The following is a 20,846-nucleotide window of genomic DNA, read 5'->3' on the forward strand; positions in this document are numbered from 1 at the left end:
ACAGCTATGTGAGGATCAAAAGCTACAATTCTCCAGACTTTGATGAATCTCAGATATTGCAACATAAGTGTGCATTTGAAGGAATCTTTATCATGCAAGTGTTACCTTGTGGTGATTTCATCATTCTTACATGCAAATGAGCACCAGGTTTTAGAGCAGAATTAATGTTTGCCAGCAGTAGCTTCTCTTTTCATTTCAGCTCCTCTTAGGGGGCGTGTCTGTGCTTGCGGGATATTAAAATTTGCTAGGTTTTAGTTTAGAGGATTGTAATGGGGAAGGTAGAAATTTGTTCAGTTGGATTTGAAAAGAGTATTACTTTAACAATTTGAAAACGACACTAATCCATATATTTCTTGACTGCTTTGGTATCAAGTTCTTGTCATGATACTGTTCATCTTGATTCAAACATCAATAGAGAAAGAAAAGCATGACCTTGGAATATGTATTATTTATTCACAAGGCTGCCTAACAATATGAGCCTGGTACATAACCTACAACACTCTCAAACTATTTTGGGAGGGCAGTTGAAAACCTATAGTGGGTATTCTTATGAGTACTTTATAGAGTTGGAGTTAAGTGGGCATGAGCTCAAACTGTTACACGTCTACATTAAGAGTAAAATTTAAATATTGGGCAGGCAGACTTTCCCTTTCTCTCCTTCCCACTCTCTCTCTCACACACACCCCGGCAGATTTGGGATGCTTCTAGGAGGCTAAGAGAGGAAGGGGAAATTTGCTCACAAGCAGACATACACAATTATGATTTATTTATTACATGCCCTTCACCCTAAGGTCTCAGGGGAGGTAACAGCATTAAAACACAACACTTAAGATGGAACAGAGAGACAAAGCTGAGTGTCATCTGCGTATTGACGATGCTTCACTCCAAATCTCTTGGTGACTGATCCTAGGAGCTTCATATAGATGTTAAATAGCAAGGGGAGCAAGGTGGAAACCTGTGGGAAACGACAGGAAACCTCCCATGGTCTGAACAGTAGCTTCCCATGACTGCTTTCTGGAAACGATCCTGGAAGTAGAGCAGTGTCCCAACCCCTACCTCTCTGAGATGCCTCAGAAGCATATGGTTGTCAACAGTATCAAAAGCCACTGCGAGATCAAAGAGATCTGGCAGGGGGTTGGACTCGATGGCCCTTGTGGTCTCTTCCAAGTCTATGATTCTATGAGAACAAGAAGGGTTCCCCTCCCCCTGTCTCTCTTTTGATAAATGTCATCAACCAGAGAAACCAAGGCAATTTCAGTGCCGTAACCAGATCTGAAGCCACACTTGAATCTGTCCAAGTAACCAGCTTCTGTCAAGCATCCCTGAAAGCTGGACCACCACACCTTCTCAAGCACCTTGTCCAGAAAGGAGATATTTGCCACTGGACAATAGTTATTTAACAGCTCTGGGTCCACCTCCTTCAAGGCAAATGGTATCTTCCCCCCTCCAAAGAAGCATTAATCATTTGGGTTTAATTCTAAATTTTGAAGTTTTTGAAAAGTTGAAATCTTTTCCTGGTCTCAGTCCTTAATACTTTGCTGAAAAGTGGCTCGCTAAACATTTTTTTTTTTTAAAGTGAATCAGTTAAATAATGTTTCTGTCTCCCAGAAACTTCCTATAGCTATTTTAGAGAATTGCATCTGTAAAAATATCCAATAAGCTTGGTTTTGTTTTAAAAGTTAGCTTTGAAATGTATGAGAATTAAACTGGATCTCTTTTTCCCCACAGCCCAGTGTGTTAATCGTAAGCTACAAAGAATCGTCAAAAGCAGCATTGCAATTTGGACCCTATGACCAAGCAGAGTGGAGGCCTGACAGCACCATGATAGCTGTTTCGGTGAGTAAAGGAGCTGTTGTGGAGGTTTTTATGATATGGTGATTATGGTTTAATGTCCAAAGGAGTCCAGCATGCTTTAAAAAGAGAAATTATATTTACCTGAATGCTAGTATTATCCTTTATTCGTAGCAAATACTATATGCTTTTGCATTACAGTAATGTACAATTTATATGTGCTGACATAATGTTGCTAAGTGGAAACAGCTCAAGGGGATATATTCACGTTACCTTTTTCCTATCCATGTATTAAAAATGAATGTCTGAAATTAGCCAAACCCAGAGAATGATTGAGAAGACATTTAATGTATGACCAGGTGGACATGGCCCTACAGTTTCTGGTTATTTGCACCAGCAAGTACAGTAGTTGAAACCTACAAGAGTAAAATAAGTTGGTGTGTTACAAAGGCATATATCTCGTATTACCAGCTGCTTCTTACCAATGTGAGAAGGGAATGGTGATACAGAGAGCTGGCTTAAATGTAAAACTGGTCTCTGCCCAACAAATCTTTTGAGGAAAGTATGCATGTTGTAAAATGAGCATGTTTTGATAAGAATTTAAGTCCACCACATTCTAATCTTGAGCAGTTAGCAAATTGCTGTGCAAATTGGGCAGGAGAGCTAAATCTTGTAGTAAGGGGGGGGGGGTGCTGCATAAGCAGAACATGTGGTCTTTATTAACCAGTAGGGTAGAAATATTTGTGGAACTGAAAGGTAAGTGAGACGTGGGAAGCTTTGATCTCATCGTTTAGGGAGTTTACTGCCCCAAACTGTCTTTTGAGACAGTCAAAGGTCAACAACATAGAGTAAGGACTGAGCCGTGAGGTGGCAAAGTTTGCTGATGATACTCAGTTGTTCAGGGTTGTTAAAACAAAATGAGATTATAGAGTGCTCCAAAAGTACCTCTCCAAACTGACTGAATGAGTGGTAGAATAGCAAATTCAGTTCAGTGGAAACACATGTGAAGTGATATATGTTGGGCAAAAAAATCTTAATTTCTTATATAAACTCATGGGATCTGAAATGACAGTGACTGACCAGGAACAAGACTTTGGGGGTTGTAGTGGATAGCTCAGTGAAGCTGCTGACCCAGCATGCAGCAGCTCTAAAAAAAGGAGATTCCATGCAACATATTACAGTGGTGCCTCGCAAGACGAAATTAATCCGTTCCGTGAAGCTCTTCGTATAGCGGTTTTTTCGTCTTGCGAAGCAAGCCCATTGACAGCTTAGCGGATTAGCGCTACAGCTGTCAAGCGGCTTCCAGCGATCAGCTGTTAAGCGGCTTATCAGCGGAACAGCTGATAAGCGGCTTAGCGGCTTAAGAAAAGGGTGAAAAAAGCAAAAAAAAACCCCACGGGGGGGGGGGTGCAAAATTTTTTTCGTCTTGCAAAGCAACCCCATAGGGGAATTCGTTTTACGAAGCGCCTCCAAAACGGAAAACCCTTTCGTCTAGCGGGTTTTTCGTCTTGCGAGGCGTTCGTCTTGCGGGGCACCACTGTATTAGGAAAGAAATTGGAAATAAAGCTGTTGATAATTCAGTGCCGTTATACAAGTCTATATACATAGCATGGAGAAAGTGGCTAGAGAGAAGTTTTTCTAGTTAGACTATGGAGTTCATTCCCACAAGAGGCAGTGATAGCTGCCAACGTGACTGGCTTTAAAAGAGGATTGGAGAGATTCATGGAGTGCATGGCTACGAGCCACAATGGTTGTGTTCTACCTCCATTGTCAGAGGCAGTATCCTTCTGAATACCAGTTGCTAGGAATCACAGGTGGGTTTGGTGCTGCTGTTCTCATGTCCTGCTTGCAAGTTTCCCCACAGACATATGGTTGGCCACTGTGAGAATAGTATGCTGGAGAAGAATCGTAGAATTGTAGAACTGGAGTGTCATCTAGTCCAACCTATGGTGTCTTTTGCCCAACATGGGGCTCAAACCACACCCTGAGATTAAGCATCTTGAGATGGGCCATTGGCCTGATTCAGCAGGCTTTATTGTGTTCTTAAGGGTTGTTTGAGTTTTTAAATTACTATAATTATCTACTGTAATTATGTGTCATTTTACTATTACCAGGAAACAATGCTGGTAATGTGTGTGACAGTTCATGCTATCTTCAGCTGAGCTTTCCGTCAGCTAGGGTGAACCTGGTGTTGCTAACTCTGATTGAATCTGCCCTTCAGTGCCCTGATATTGGTAAAATAAACTGTCATAGTTATACTTAGATTTGCCCCTTTGATTTCATTGTGATTTAAATTATTTATGATAAGTGATTGATTTCAGTGGGTATTCCATAAGTAGGACTGAGTATGGAGCTGAGTGATATCTGGTTTTCAACATCATGGTATATCACTAGCTAAATATCATGATATCTCAATATATCACAATATATTTTTGCGGCAGTGGAGAGCCTTGCTGGGCCTCTCCGCGGTGGCAGAGGGTCCTGCCATACCTCCCTGCAGCGGCAGAGGGTGCATCACACTTCCCTCAGTTGGAGAGGGCCTTGCTGGGCCTCCCCGTGGTGACAGAGAGTCCTACCATACCTCCCCGTGACAGTGGTGGGTCCCACCTTACCTCCCCACGGCAGCGGAGGGTGTGCCATGCTTTCCCGCATCAGCAGAGGGCCTTGCTGGGCCTCCCCATGGCAGCAGAAGATGCACCATGCCTTCCCCACAGCAGCCGAGGGCCTTGACGAGGCTCCCTGCGGCGGGGGAGGGCCTTAAAATGTAAGGAAGTAGTAGATTTAATAAAAACATTAAATAAACTTCCCTATAATATATTTAATACATTTTCAATTAATTTAAGAGTAGTTTAACTGATTTACTAGTCAAGTTACATCTGCTTCCCCACTCAGAGGTCTTAAGTGGAATCTGCATGCATAAGCCGCACTGAGTTCAACTAAACTTACTTCTACTTTCCTGGGAGTATGCCTCATTGAATTCAGTAGGGCTTGCTTGTGAGTAGACATGCCGGATTTATCGTACAGTCCTACACCACACCTACTTATTTATATGAAAAATTCAAATTCACAACCACCCCCATCCGAACAATGTTGGTTAAAGATTTTCATGGTTTCTGTCTAGAACTTGGGAGTTGCAGAGCAATGTTTTAGGAAATCCATGTTTACCCAGTTCTGAATTGCTAAATGCTTAGCTTTCTTTTGTAGCTTGTGTTTGCTAATGTACTGCATCCAGCTGCTGCCACCAGAAACTGCTCAGTACCTGTGCTCAGTTCTGAAACACCAAGGAGGTTAGGTTTCCCTTCTAACAGATTCATTTTTACAGCAAAGTTAGCTTTATGACAGGCCTAAACAAAACAACACGTACTATCATTTGGAAGATTTGACTGAAGATGGATGTTTTAAATATGCAAAAGCTTCATACATACCATTGATGTTTTCAATTTGTTCAAGTATGTACTGGCCTAAACAAGAATGTTCAATTCTTCAAGGATTTCCTGCCCCAACCAGTTTATAAATAACTATTTTCACATAGGCCTTGTGCTTGCAGTACTGACATCTAAAGCGAATTTCTTAAAAAGGTAGACATGCTTACAGTGTTCACTTTTTTACTTTGTGTAATTGTCCCTCTCTTCTTTGGTGACAAGACAGTGAACTTCTGCATGTTCACAAAGTTCTGTTTTTAGCTTTGTGACTGTAAATTTATTTTGGAAAGTTGTTCTCCTAAGCATTGTAAGTAACATTAAGCACTAACATCTCATGCGTATTAGAAAGGATGAAAATAAAAATCTAAGCCTGCAACTGTCAGGTTCTTCACAGGCTTTATTTAGAACCAAAGTTGGCCTTTAGTAAATTCTAAAGTACTGTTTCAATAATGGTTTTGAATAAATTGCTGGCAACAAGTGGTAATGAATATCCTTCAGAAACCACTTACAATTTGAAATCCTTGTGATAGATAGATAGATAGATAGATAGATAGATAGATAATACTTTATTCGGCTATAAGCCCACTTTATTCGGCTATAAGCCCACAAGGTAAAACCAATCAATAAATAAAATAGCATTTTACATTCTAAAATATCAGCTAAAATATTTCATGCATAATCTCCTTCACATTACATACAATCTCTAGATGTACCATATTGTGGCCTTGAATATAAAGATGGTGGATAGAGTTTACTAGATTTTTAATAGTCATGCAGGCATTCCATGAAGTCTTTTATATGAAAGAACTGAATTCAGGAATCTGGCAACCTGTAATGTTCTGTAAGAGTCAATATCCTGGAGTAGATAGGCTAGATGTAATTCAGGTGGTTTAGCAACAGTTTCCAAAATGATTGAACTCAGAATCCTTGATCGGGGAACAATATATAAAGGACAATTAAACAAGATATGATAAAGGGGTTCTATTGATTTGTTGCCTTGTGATAATTAAATAGACACTGAAACATAGTAAACAATGATATCTTTAAACATCTACTCTGCGTGTACCATAAAGGGATAATATTAGCAGCACCAAACCAAACTGCAAACTTGAACATGTTGGTATCAATATTGTCTGATAGCATGATCAATTATAGTACCTTTGGGCCAGATGTTTTAAACCTTTTGATTGTCAAAACTGAGCTGTAACACTTGAGTGAACATTTTTGTCTATTGCTATTTGGCCTGTGGCTACTGTCCTTATAAAAGCACAGACTGGCTTCACTTAGATGTTACGCTGTTCATTTACCATGGCTAGGCAAATTAGTTAATGCATGCAACCCAAGCTCTATTCAGAGAGTACAAAGTTGTGATCTTATGCATAAGGCATGAGCTGTGTAGTGGAACATGATAATGGGTTGTTAAACTATGCAGTGGTCAGCCTATTTGTCTTAAATACATTAAAACTAGCTCTTTTCCATCATGCTTGAAAGACAAGACAGAGCCAGGTCACATGCTGAATAAATAATACGTGATCAGTGATCTACCTCTACCAAGAATGGAAGCTTTTGAACATTTTTTAGTGCTGTGCCACATAGCATATTGCAGTTTTCTAATCTTGAGGTTACAAAAGCATAAATGGCAGCTGATAATAAAAGCTTATTTGCCAGTTGGACTAACAAAAGTTTTTGGGGCAGTCTTGTTTGAACTAGCTGGATTTTTTCCCTTGAAACTCCAAGCTATTGCTAAAAGTTGCTTGGAGCTGGCTCTGAAAGGGGGTTGAAATTGGGGAAACTTGAGGTGACAGACTCTTGTTGTCTGAAGGACCTGCGACAGAATGCAAGCATGACCTCCACGTAGCAAAATATAGCTATACAGTATTTTGTTTTTGAAGGCCGTGTGAACAGAAATGAACCTTGTAACATTGTCAACTAAGATTGAGGTTAATGTTAGAATAAGAGTTCTACATAGTGTTTTTTCTGCTCTTTCTCCTGGCATAAGATACTGTCGCTAGTGTGTGCAAATTGTTTAAAGATGACCAAGCAGTAAAGGCAAGTTAGGAATAGATAGTGTTAACTTTCATTTTGTACATACTTTGCACTTCAAGAAATATATTTCTCTTGGATTTTTACTAGTTATGCTTCTAAAACCAAAGTAATGTGACTAGGTGGAACAGCTAAAGAAATAGGCTAACAAGTGTATGGCCTCCTTCTGCTTCTGTATCCTTAATTGAAAAACAGGAAACCATGCCTGGAAAGAAATTTGAAACCTTCAATTTTTCTCCTTCAGCCTTGCCGCTTTGAGGAACATCCTCGGCCAGTATTAAATGACTGAAATTGCAACAGTAGCTAAAATGAACTTTCCCCCTTGCATCCTGATCACTAGCTAAGAAGCTTCTCCGGACCTAGGGCTGATTTCAGATCCTTAGCAAATATGTCTCAGTCATAAATGAACGTATTTTCATTTCTTATTAATGTCACTTCATGAGATTTATCGAAGTGCTTATATGGGCATTGTCCCTTTGGAGAGCTCCCCTGCACCACAGGCATCTCCATTCAGAAGGGTCCCCAATCCCTGGAAGACGCATTTTTGGGACTGCTGTGGGGAAGAAAGGTAAAGGTAAAGCAACCCCTGACCATTAGGTCCAGTCGTGACCAACTCTGGGGTTGTGGCGCTCATTTCACTTTATTGGCCGAAGGAGCTGGCGTACAGCTTCCGGGTCATGTGGCCAGCATGACTAAGCCACTTCTGGCGAACCAGAGCAGCGCACGGTAATGCCGTTTACCTTCCTGTCGGAGCGCTACTTATTTATCTACTTGTACTTTGACGTGCTTTGAACTGCTAGGTTGGCAGGAGCAGGGACCGAGCAACGGGAGTTCACCCCGTCACAGGGCTTCAAACCCTACCTTCTGATCAGTAAGTCCTAGGCTCTGTGGGGAGGAAGGGAATGGGAAATCAGAGCTTCTGTCGGGTCTCATCCATGGGCTTCTCTTTAAATCACTATTATTATTTATAAGATTTTTATCCCATCCTTCCTCCCAGGGTGGCAAACAAAAATAAAATAGAAGCAAAGATGTTAAAAACATGAAAAACCATAAAACATACCGAACGCACAGTGTATTGAAATAGCTCGAAGTTCCTGTGAGAAATTTTACATGTGCTTTTTTGATTTTTATATCTTACCTCTTTCAGACAGAAAATGGATACATCATGTTTTTTCATCTTCCGTTGGCAAGAGACAAGTATCTTTATGAGCCAGTTTATCCCAAGTAAGTCTTCCAATAAATGCTTCACTTCTTTACATTGTATATTGCTAAGAATCGCTTCAGACTTTCTCATTGTAACATTCTTGTTTAAGAATTACATAAAGTAACCTATTCAGTGTTTTGGTTGATTATTTAGAAAGGTCCTATGTAGAAACTGGTTTCCTAGAGTGTTCTTGCTGGCAGTTACAGAATTGACATTAAGTGGAGGGGGGGGGGTTGTTGACTTTCTCAGCTAGAGTATTCTGCATTAGAGTAAAACCGAAAAATGAATAGTAGTTGATATTTGAAGGAAGCCAAGTGGCTCTGCTCCAGCTGCATAGTCTTTCTTCCATTTCAGAGTGAAACTTGGAAGATTGTCAGTGTTGGCTTTAAGCCCATGTTCAGTGTGAGCATAAAGAGCACTGTTCAGTTTTAATGTGGTGATGGAAAGCTGATTAAAATGTAAAAGAAGCCAAATAAAAATAGCAATAGAAGTTAATGTTAGGCAAAAATGTTTTGAGTATGCCATGTGGAAATTCATAATTTTATTCAGGAAAATTCAGTAGGGACACATTTATACTGGTTATACTTCAGTTAAGTTGTTGTTAATAACTTAGAACCTAACTGTTAAATAAATGAAATAAAACTGTGAACATACTGAGATGTTGCATGGTATGGGTCTCTTATTCGCTATAAGCAGGACTTTCCTCATGACTTCCTTTCCCCCTTGACCTTCCTGATGCCCTTTTAGATGTCTAATTTGGACAAAAGTGCCGCAATTGATGATGTGGCAACACAGATGAAACATTCCTTCCACTTTCTGTCACAGCATACATTCATAGATTAAAGGTCAAAGCAATCAATATATTGAAACAGGCTCACAAGGCTGTATGGCACATTTAAGCGCACCACATATTTGTGAGCACCTTGCCTGTATATGCCACATGCTACTCTCACAGTTGTAGCTGCCAAAGGAGGGAGAATGGAAATTGAGAGGTCCTGCTTCCTGGCCTGAATATGCAAGAACTGCCACTGCCTGGGGCTGAATTCTGGTCCACTTCCCTCCTAGTAAGATTATACAGGAAATAAAGCAGTTTTCAGACAACTGTTAGAGAGCAATGCCATAATATGGCTGGTCATTTCAGGCATTTAAGACTTTAAGTGTAATGTGCGGTTTTCTTTTGAGGAAGAATGAATTTTATCTGGGAAGGCAGATTAATGAATTGGATTTGTGGGGAGGAGAACAACAGAGTGGAATGGGTTCTGAGGCTGGAGTGGGGAAGAACAGGGCAGGAAAGAATTTTGGATCTCTGCTTTTCCTTGGTTGCATTCTGATTTCTCTTGGTTCAAGCCTAGTGATTCCAGAAGCACCTGCTGTTTCCACTTCCCCTGTCCTCCTAGGAGCTCTTGTCCCCTAGTAAGATTGTCATGATTGGACACCAGAGATTAAGAGGGGTTTAGGCATGGCTATGGGATTGAGTCTGCCTTGGTTGACCTTTAGAGAATGGGACAAGAGGCTTTTCTAGTGCTCCTCAGTTTCTCTGTGGCTTTCGATACCATTGCCCATGGTAATCTCCTGAGCTAGTTCCATAGATTAGGAATTGGGGGCACTGTGTTACAGTGTTTCTGGTTGTACCTATGGGACCAAATCCGAAGAGTAGCACTGGGAGAGTCCTTTCCATCCCCCTTGTGGTTGTGCTCTGAGGTTCTGCAGGGCACTATTCTGTCCCCCGCGGGTGGCGCTGTGGGCAAAAGCCTCAGTGCCTAGGGCTTGCCGATCGAAAGGTCGGCGGTTCGAATCCCCATGGCGGGGTGCGCTCCCGCTGCTCGGTCCCAGCGTCTGCCAACCTAGCAGTTCGAAAGCACCCCCGGGTGCAAGTAGATAAATAGGGACCGCTTACCAGCGGGAAGGTAAACGGCGTTTCCGTGTGCAGCTCTGGCTCGCCAGAGCAGCGATGTCACGCTGGCCACGTGACCCGGAAGTGTCTCCGGACAGCGCTGGCCCCTGGCCTCTTAAGTGAGATGGGCGCACAACCCCAGAGTCTGTCAAGACTGGCCCGTACGGGCAGGGGTACCTTTACCTTTACCTTTTATTCTGTCCCCAGGGCTATTTAATATCTACATGGACATTAAAAGCTTTGGGGCAACATGCATAGGTATATTGCTGACACAGCTCTATTTCTCCATAATAAGTGAATCAGAAGAGGCTGTGTGAGCCCTGGTACCAATGCCTGGATTCGGTGGTGGGACGGATGAGGGAAAATAAGCGGCTCTTGAATCTTGACAGGGTGGAGGCACTGTGGATGAGTGGTTCCCATGTCCAAAAAATCAGTCAATTGCCTGCCCTTGATGGGGTTGCACTCCCCCCTGAAGGAGCAGCTATGCAGTTTGGAAGCTCTTTGACAGTTTTATATATTGCTGTTCCATCATCTAGATCTTCAAGACATCCTAAAAACATCTTCTAGTGATCATTCCTTTCCTACCTGCAGATATCTAAGTATTTTGCAGTGTTGGTTCTGTCTTACATTGTCACTGTTAAAATGAAACTATGATAAGTTCATATTAGGCAAGAATTTGTGATGATGCTGTGAGCTGAAAAGCGTATGACTACCTTAACTGACATGGACTGCGTATTTTTTATGATTCTTCTGCTGTGCACCAAACTTGTTAAACTAAGCTTATCTAGTTCTTCTTTGAGATGAGGTCAGATGGGCAAATTTGTTGAGGAGACCTTAGTGTACATGCCACAACAGGCTTTCTTGACTTCGGTCCTGATTTTGTTTAGTTTTTTTGCCTTTGACTAGAATGCATTTTGCATGTTGCAGCATGCATGCATGATGATTCTTTTTCTAATTTGGGGGCTGGGTGGAAACAAGGTGCTAAGATGGTACTGTTCTGACCCCTCAGAGTCTAGTAGTATATACTTCTGGCTACACTGATAGAAGAAGAGTGGTGAAACTGTGATCTTTCAGATGTTGCTAGAAAAAAAATCCCATTTATTTACTGCTAAATCATACAAATATATCATTTCAGTTTACAGCATTAAAAAGATAAAAACCATACAATAAAAGTGTGAATGTCCCTGTCCTTTGGCCATGCTGCCTCAGGTTGATGGGAGACATAGTCCCAACAATATTGGTTGCAGGGGGCACTGGTTTTCCATTCCAGAAATATCCTCCTTAGCTTGATTATATTCCAGAGAACTCTGGGACCCAGGTAGCCTCCAGATGTTGTGGACCACACCCATTATTATTCCCAGTGTTCAAAATTAACTAGTCGCACATCACTTTTTGCAACTCAGGAGCACCCCCTTGCAACCTAGTGGAGATTTCCTGTTTCAAGGTTTGCTAGGGAGAGGCAGGGCAAGGTCCCTGACTTGAGGGAGCACAAAAGTTGAAAAGCGGTTATCATCTATTGAGCCTCTGGCCCTCCCCATGAGACCTTTTGATGTACTAAAGAGTGAATCTGACTCCATTGTGGTACTATTTGCATAAGCCTTGGTCCTTCTGCCCCAAGCAGCTGATTTTTCAGCCTACTCTTCCCCTCCAAAGCAGCTTGTGTTTAAGCCAGCAGTGCTTTGCTCCTCTGTTAAAGAGGCACATTTTCAGAGAGGGGTGGATTAGGCCTTATTTCAGAAGAGAAGAACTGAAAGAAGAGAAGGGGTGTGTATGGGAGTGTTTTTTAAGCAAACTGAGCTTTGCTTTGGAAGTTGGGGGTGAGAGAGGGAGGCTGGCAAATTTCAAGTTTACTTTGTTGTGGGCATTCCTTCCTTATTTACATAATGAGACTCTGGAAGCCTGCTTTGGAGAGGTTTGAGAGTTCCTCTCTTCCACCAACCTCCATTATTTAGGAGGGACTGCTCCTTGATCTACGGTATATTTCTACATTCATGATCATTGTGCCCACAGGTTCACAGAGCCTTCAGTTCTTGTGCACAACAGAACTTAGTTTAGATTTTTGTGGCAACCATCATTTTGGCTGTTTTTCTTCATTTGATTGTTTCTACATAGAGCAGTGATTCACTTTAGTGCAAATAGTCCCTATTTAAAGTAACTTCTACTTAAGATAGAGGGAGACTTTCAAAATCCCTAGGCCCTACCACCATGTTTTTCTCCTAAAATATGAAATTTACAGTATGCTACACCTTGATATATTTTTTGATTTCTGTGTTCTGGGTTTGTTTTTGTTTTAAAGAGGAAGTCCCCATATGAAAGGAACACCACACTATAAGGAAGAACAATGTGCCCCATCATTAAATCTAGAGAAGAAGCAAGTGTTGGATTTGCAAGCATCTATAACCAGGTATGGTGAATCATCATTTATGCAACACTTGAGACCTTGAGAATATGGGACTGTGTGATGCTATCAAAGAAAAATGGCCTAGGAGAATCTTGCGGTGATATACATAAGATACATTATGAAATTGCACCAAACCATGCATGCACTCTCTTCCCCTCCTACTTTCAATTTTGTTTAACTACAGTCTGATCCAAGAACTCTTGTCAGCATTAACTGTTTAGAATAATAAGCTCTAATTGAAGCTGGCTTGTTTTAAATTCAACATAAGTAGTATTAACCACAGTTTTTCAATCAGAATAGCATAACAAACCGTCCTAAAACCATACTCTTCATAGCCATGTGGGGTGGGATGGAGAGCACATAAGTCAGAGGCTCACGGCCACTCATTCTTGCTCATGCACATCATACTAAACCATGGTTTTGCATGACAAGTGAGGACAGCTATGGAATATTTTATTCTGCCATTAGATGAAGTTAGCTGTTGGATTATTACTGTACACTTTCTATGATTTAGCAAGCCCTCTGTTTTCTGATATTTATGCAAAAAGCCCATTCCCATGCTTTGGAAAAGTTGAGGGTACACTCTGCTCCTCTAGAAAGGAAAATTGGAATGAATTAAGAAATGATATTCAGGTTTTGTATGGCAGTTGAAGGAGACTGATAGCATTGTTCAAAGACTTGCTCTTAGATACATTTAATATTAAATCAGTACCGAAAGGGTCTTTTAAATAACACTTGAATAACTGTGTGCTCTTGAGGGTAAATGTGCAGGGGAGAAGGTTTGCCTCCTTTCCCCAAAGGTTCCCCATATTAGAGGAATGCTTGCTTTTATTTTCAGATTTATTTGTGTAAAAAACAAACAATTTATCAGTTACTGTGGGTGAAGTTACTGTATTGGTAGAGGTAGTCTCATTAGGAAACTGGAATAATCAATGAAAAAAAATGTAATAAGCCTTGAAAAGTACTTCTCTCTGTTGAGTGAATGGACCTGTTTCTTTCAACCTCAGTGTCTGGGGAATGATGTGTCTTTCTTGTAGCTTACAGTCCATGCTGGAGGATCTCCTTGTTGCTACTATTGATGGCTTCCTGCATCTTATTCACTGGGATGGCATGATGAATGGAAGGAAAGCCATAAACCTCTGCACAGTCCCCTTTTCGGTGGATCTGCATTCTTCTAGAGGTATTACTTCTCTGCCTGGGCGTAAATGGGAGGGAAACGCTTCACTAAAATGAAATCTACTTTTCTCGGTCCTTACAACTGACATGAACATTTTCCCTATTCTGTAGCTGTGGATAGTACCACTTCTTGGGCTGATGAAAGAAAGAAATAGTTTGCAGTATGAAAATGGCCTTTTTGATCATTGATCTTGTTCACTACCAGGTTCATATTTGGGATTTGAAGATGTGCACATCAAAGACATGGAATACTGTGCTACTCTTGATGGGTTTGCTGTTGTCTTTAATGATGGCAGAGTTGGTTTCATTACACCAATGTCAAGTGGATTCACAGCAGAGGTATAATTTTCTAACATTTGATTACTTACTTCTCTGCATTTTCCAGATTTAGCTAAATGTTTGCTGCCCTGCATTAGACTTTGTATTAATCAGCCACAGCTGAGAAATTATGAAACTTCATATGGTCGAAATGGTTTAGGGAATGCTGTATGAGGGTGTGTGTCCCCAAAACATGCCATTGATGAAAATAACTGAGAGGAATCTTTGGGCAGAAAAAATATTTCATGTATGACATTAAAATAAGTTCTTTCGGATGTACAGTTAAGACTATAATCTTACTACTGTACACTTAATTTCTAAAATTAATTCTGCATTATCTTCCTAAATTTGATTTATAGTTTTCCTCTCACATTTTGCATTATGTGAACTGATTATTTTCAAATCCTTTGTACATACTGTCCTTCTAAAGTAAAGCAGCATGCCTGTTAGCACCATACGGATTCAGTCCTGTATTGAACTAAATTGCCCTTTTACTGGTTACTTTAACTTGTTATTTGTTATGTTCCTTTTTTATAAATTTGCAGAATGGCTATGGGGTTCCTATTATCAGTGATGCCTGGCTGCATTTTGAAATGCAAATATGGCAACTATTTAGCTGCTGACTTTTTATGCTAAATAATTCAGTCTAGATATCTTTTGAAAGAGCTACACCGTCCAGTGGCATCTGGAGGGCCATGGGTTTCCCATGTCCATTAGATGCTGAACCCCCAGTGATTTGAATGCTCTTTGTCACTTAATTTTCAAGTGTACAGTATGCATGGCTTCAAAATGTAGCACATTGTGAGTGCATTCACATGGCTGACCTGTTAAGCCAATTCATTTGCAACCTTCAGGCATCAGCCCACAACTGCTTTGCTCGTCCCTCCGTGCAGTTGGTGAAACTAGCCTGGAAGTTTCCCATTAAGTCTAAAACAGGAAACTAAGGTTAATGGCCTCCAAGCCATGATCTGAAAGCTGTAGTTTAAAGTTGGCTTCCCTGTCGTGATTTATATAGAAGATATTAACCATAGTTTCAAGTTCAGACAGAGCAGGATGGTTAAGTGTACCTTTCTAGCTGGTTTGCTTGCTCACACAAATAAAGGAGCAAAGCAGTAGGGATATGATTGCACAAACATGGCCTGTGGTCAACACTGAACAGGTTTATGGGATAAAATCCTTTGTAATGTTTCTTGCAGCAGCTCCATGGCGTTTGGGCGCAAGATGTTTTGGATGGAACCTGTGTGGCTGTAAATAACAAATACAGGTTGATGGCGTTTGGATGCACCAAGTAAGTTGCATGTCTTTGTGTGGAATCTGAAAGGAATGAACTTGGTATCTCCTGTAGCCTATCTACTCTTAAATAAAGCTGCACTTACAGTTTCTGAATCTCTGGTTAGGAGGTGTCCTAGAAAATGTACTGTTCTTTAAAGAAAAGTACAAAACATGTTATATCTTGGGGAAACTATATCTTGAGACACATTCATGAAATGAAGCACTTAGGAAATTACATGCCATATTGGAGAAATACTGAGCTTTCTGTTGTTTCCTATAGATAATCTTGCCGCCATAAGTAAATGCTTAACATTCTTTGCATAGTTCAGAGTGTCTAAATATGTAAAAATATCAGATCTGGAAAATATTTCCCTTTTTAGTGCTGGCAATAGCTTCCTGTTTTTACCTGTTAACTTAGTAGAGTACCCTGCCTTGTCCAGATTTTTTTTTTTTTTTTTTTTGAGGACTTTTCAAGTAAATGATTGTTTTGTCAGGAATATGCCTGTGCATTTCACATATACAGTATGTGGCTGTTCATGACATATGTCTGGTCTTCTTCCCATCAATATTCATTCTCTCTCCACGTTATCCTCCCTCACCCCTAATGTTGCTTCAGAATTAATTGATGCTGTACATTTCTGGGGCAGGCAGACTTTTTTATTTCCCCAATTTTGATTATTGGAACATTTAACAGAGGGATATCATAAGCTACTTTCCACTAACTTTGAAAACTAAGGAACAGGTGGTTGCTGGAAATTCTTAGCCCTCATTATTAATAGTACTGTATGGTTTGACATCCTAAAACTTGAGTGTCTTTGGTAGAATGTTGGTTTTTCGAAATACATACGTGAAACAGTCCCGCTTTAGAAAGCTGAGGTGCTAACTCTTAGTTTGGATATATAAAAGTTATATTCTTTAAGGGATCTCTAAAACCCTAACTGAGCTTGTTGATGTTTTATTTGTGTTTCCAGGATATTTACAGTCTAGATGTACCTGTTATATAAGGTTTTTTTGTGTCACAGTTCACTTTTGGGGATGGAACTGGATAGTGAACTTTAAACAGCAATGTTGCTGTGTGTGTTCAAATGTAGGTTCAAAGCTAGATTTCCTTAAAATCGTTAAGGTGTTACACTACCTAACATACTAACCCTAAGTTAATACACACAGAGGGGTATACTCACACACGTACATACCAAGGATCCGGGCTACAAATCTTGTAACAGGCAAAAAATAGGAAAAGGGTAAGGCCTGCAAACGTGTTGCCTTTATTGGATTTCTGCTGTTTAAGTCATCTTGGAATTGTAATCCATTTCCCAATTGGAATTGGTTTTCTCAGTTCTGCTGGATCTTCTCCTTTATTGGCTTCTCCCCCCCGTCCTGTATTGTCTTCTCTGAGTTGGCGAGGGAACCGTTTTTATACCGTTTCTCATTGAATCCACAATGCTAAGTGGCTTGAGAAAACTCTTATTATTCTCTGCCAAGATCCAGGTTTGAACTGTCTCCGCAGAGCTTCTTGCAGCCAATGGGAAGCTGGCCACCATCGCAGAAGGCGGTCCCTGCTCTGCTCCTCGCCGGTTTAGTGTGGCACACGGGAGCCGACTGAGCGGGTGGCAGGTGTCCATGGGCCAGTTAAATGACCCCCATGGGCTGCTTGTGGCCCATGGGCCTTAGGTGATCAACCCCTGGTTTACCAGGTTGTTCAATACACAGGTTGGACCTAGTGCTTTTGCTTATTAGGGTTACCAACCTATTGAAACCATGTTTTAAAGATACAAGATGCTCAGCAGTTGTGGCATTAGCACTTCCCTTTGTAGCTTGGGAGGTGATTATATAGAGATACTACTGAAGGCGATGGAAATGGCAAAGCAGTGTGAGAAATGCCTAGTGATGAGCTGGTAAGAGCAGGCAGATATAAACACTTCCCTGAAGAATAAACAGGATTTTGGAATGCGAAGGTCGACTATTGTTACATGCGGTTTCACTTGATTTATAAATATTGAGAAACCCAAAATAAATATACATATACTTAGTACACAGCCTTAAAATATCTTTCGTTGCCTTTAGACCTGATTAGTGGGGCAAAACTGCATAGCAATTCATTCCTTCTAATCTATTCACCAACTCCGTCTGAGAAGCTGTGGAAGTTCTCAAGGCTTTTCTTTTCCATTGAGCTTCCACCGTCTGAGAGGCTGTGGAAGTTCTCAAGGCTTTTCTATTCCATTGAGCTTTCAGGTTAACAGTTTTATAGAATTGTTTGGTTTAATTCTGGCTCTTGGGGTGTATCAGTTTTAAGGTGCTACTGCTTTCTTTTGTATTTGGTTACTGCAGTTTAGTCACAGAGTTGAAGGATGGCAACTTCTGTTTACAGTCTAACACTGTGCGCAAACTAACACAATGGATTTATTTTAAAATACTTTCTTTCCTGGAAAATGTATTTTCCATGGAAAATACAGATTTCTAAATGCTGAAAAACTGCTCTTTTCTAGTGGGTCAGTGCAAGTTTATACAATTGATCATTCTACGGGGGCCATGCAGCTGTCTCATAAACTGGAGTTAACACCAAAACAATATCCTGGTAAGTCTGATCACGTCAAGATGAATACGGAATGTTAAAGTTTTTTTAAAAAAATATAGCCCATTGTTGGCCAGACTTGGCCCTCCAGCTGTTTTGGGACTACAACGCCCATCATCCCTAGCTAACAGGGTCAGGGGTCAGGGATGATGGGAAATGTAGTCCCCAAACAGCTGGAGGACCAAGTTTGGCATCCCTGATATAGTCCATTCTAATTCAATGTAGCAAGTCAGTCATTTGGCAAATGATGGCAAGTGGCAATAAGTCCACCTAGCAGTTTGAAAGTGCGTCAAAGTGCAAGTAGATTAATAGGTACTGCTCCGGCAGGAAGGTAAACGGTGTTTCCGTGTGCTGCTCTGGTTCGCCAGAAGCGGCTTAGTCATGCTGGCCACATGACCTGGAAGTTGTCTGTGGATAAACGCCAGCTCCCTCGGGCTATAGAGCGAGATGAGCGCTGCAACCCCAGAGTCGTCCGCGACTGGACCTAACGGTCAGGTGTACCTTTACCTTTAAAGGCAGCACTATATTTAAGTATGGGTTACCGGTAATTTTTAACCCATAGACAACTATGCTTTCTCTATTCCAATCACTTCTGAATTACTCCTTGTTAAAAACCTACTTTAGTTGTCTATACATTGCTGTTGAAAACCAGTGGAACCTTGGTCTTTGCCTTAAAATATTGACGCTTACAATCTTGCCATAGAATTCTATAGAATCTCCCAGTTCTAGATTAATAGTTCTGCATGCTAACCTCATTTCCTTCTACTATTTATACAGCACAGGGACATAGAATTTGTGTTTTGGTGATTAAAATATGCACGGTGCAGCTACCTATCACCAGTGTGTTTAGACCAAGTGTGTCATGTAAAACTGGAAGTCTCATTTTGCTGTCTCATGTGCCTGGACGACAGCTGTAAATTTCTGCTTGCAAAATTGACTTACTAACCTGAAAGGAATTGTGGCAGGTATCCAAAAAGCTAACAGCCTGTGTGTATCCTGTAAGAACGGGAATATGAAAGGCATGCATCTGCCACTCATCTTCTGAGACCTCATACTGTTAGGGATTGGGAGGGAGATGGAGCTCTCTATGCGTAGCTGAACCTGATTCGACTGGATTGTTCCTTTTGAGTATCAATAATTTATCATAAATAGTGTTCAAAAAATGATTAAAGAGCAAGTGCATAGCTTTTCATGATCTTACATTTTGGATTTTTCTGCTTTTCAATAGACATTTGGAATAAAACCGGAGCTGTTAAACTAATCAGATGGTCTCCCGATAGTTGTGTTGTTATGGTGACTTGGGAATGTGGAGGCCTCTCCTTATGGAGTGTATTTGGTGCCCAGCTGATCTGTACTCTAGGAGGAGACTTTGCGTAAGTATCTTTTAAGCAATGTTGTAACTGAGGAAGCTTAGCAAAACAGCCCAACGCATCTCCTGTTTAGCATTTTATTTGTTGTGCATTGTTCTGTATTTTGTGCAACACTTCCATGACCATAGTCGTGTTGTTTCTAGTAGCTCAACAAACCATTTAAAATAGATTTTTAATAGACCAGTAAAATGCTCATTACACTATGTTGGGCTGCATTTGTTTTTATCAGAACAATCAGACACTTAAAAATATTATTAATATTTTGGAATCAGACTTTGTCTCAGGCCACAAAAGCTTATTCTTTCTGAATCACACTACATTTCCCATAGATTTTTTCCCTACATCCCATGTGTCTATCTGCCACCCCTCCTCTCATTTAATTTGCCCATTTTTAACCTCATCAGACCTTCTTTTTAACTGATTGGAGCTTCTGAAAATGATCAGGTGTTTCCCACCTATAGTTGGAAAGTGTAGGTCTTGTAGGTTTCTGTACTTTTTCTGCTTTCTGTGTTTTTACTGGGATGTACCTAGGGTTGCAGAAGTGCTCCCCGGTCGTCTGCATGCCCAATGCAATGACGAGAAAGTTGAATTTGGCATGTTGTAGTTATATTGTTTAGATATCTGGTGAATCAGAGAAAAGGTTTGTCATTTGCTAAGGATCACTAGAATTGGGAGAGGGAAATTATGATATTCTGATAATAGAATAGGAGGTATGTACTTTCTCAAAGACAGGACCTTTCCTTCAGTTTAATATATCTGGGTACAGAAAAAATCCCTTCTTGTTAACATGCATGCCATAAAAACACTTTAAAAAGCCTCGTTTGAATCTGTTTTGTTTTTATTTTAAGTAATCGGTCTGATGGTACCAAAAAAGACCCTCTGAAGATCAGCTCTATGGTAAGCACTGTTTCAGCATCTGTCTGTGTCACATGCATGTGGCATGGTCAAATTTCATTTTAAGCACATCCCATATAAACCTACCTAGATTTAACCCATTGTATTCGACTAGCACTTTTCCTTTCTGTTTCAGTTTAGCAGTTTTCAGGATTTTTTTTGCCACGCAGTTTAATCAAGGAATTGCATTCAAGTCCATTGATGCTTCCCCAAAATTATTTCTGTCGGGGTGAATCTTTCAGCTGTTGACCCACTTGGCACCACCTTGCATTTCCTTTAGCAAAAGTAGCAGCAAATGTGGTCATATAGTTTCTAGTGCAGGCATACGCAAACTCCGGCCCTCCAGATTTTTGGGACTACAATTCGCATCATCCCTAGCCAACAGGACCAGTGGTCAGGGATGATGGGAATTGTAGTCCCAAACATCTGGAGGGCCGGAGTTTGCCTATGCCTGTTCTAGTGTGTGATCATGATGGGCAAGGCAAGTGC

At 40.7% G+C, this 20,846-nt stretch overlaps 1 protein-coding gene across 2 annotated transcripts in view; it reads left to right on the forward strand.

The window, feature by feature from the left end:
* RIC1 (RIC1 homolog, RAB6A GEF complex partner 1) overlaps positions 1-20,846 on the forward strand; it is a 42,847-nt gene that overhangs the window by 6,676 nt on the left and 15,325 nt on the right. The window contains exons 2-10 of one of the 2 annotated variants that reach the window (XM_081893769.1): positions 1,729-1,836; positions 8,404-8,480; positions 12,651-12,758; positions 13,793-13,935; positions 14,137-14,270; positions 15,449-15,537; positions 18,008-18,096; positions 19,322-19,466; positions 20,312-20,360. In XM_081893769.1, coding sequence (XP_081749895.1) covers positions 1,729-1,836; positions 8,404-8,480; positions 12,651-12,758; positions 13,793-13,935; positions 14,137-14,270; positions 15,449-15,537; positions 18,008-18,096; positions 19,322-19,466; positions 20,312-20,360 — 942 coding nt within the window. Of the gene's footprint in view, positions 1-1,728; positions 1,837-8,403; positions 8,481-12,650; positions 12,759-13,792; positions 13,936-14,136; positions 14,271-15,445; positions 15,538-18,007; positions 18,097-19,321; positions 19,467-20,311; positions 20,361-20,846 lie in introns of both variants that reach the window. The other variant, XM_081893768.1, reaches the window with a different exon arrangement.

This window comes from Podarcis melisellensis (genome assembly GCF_964234715.1).
Source record: "Podarcis melisellensis genome assembly, chromosome: 17".
NCBI lineage: Eukaryota > Metazoa > Chordata > Lepidosauria > Squamata > Lacertidae > Podarcis > Podarcis melisellensis.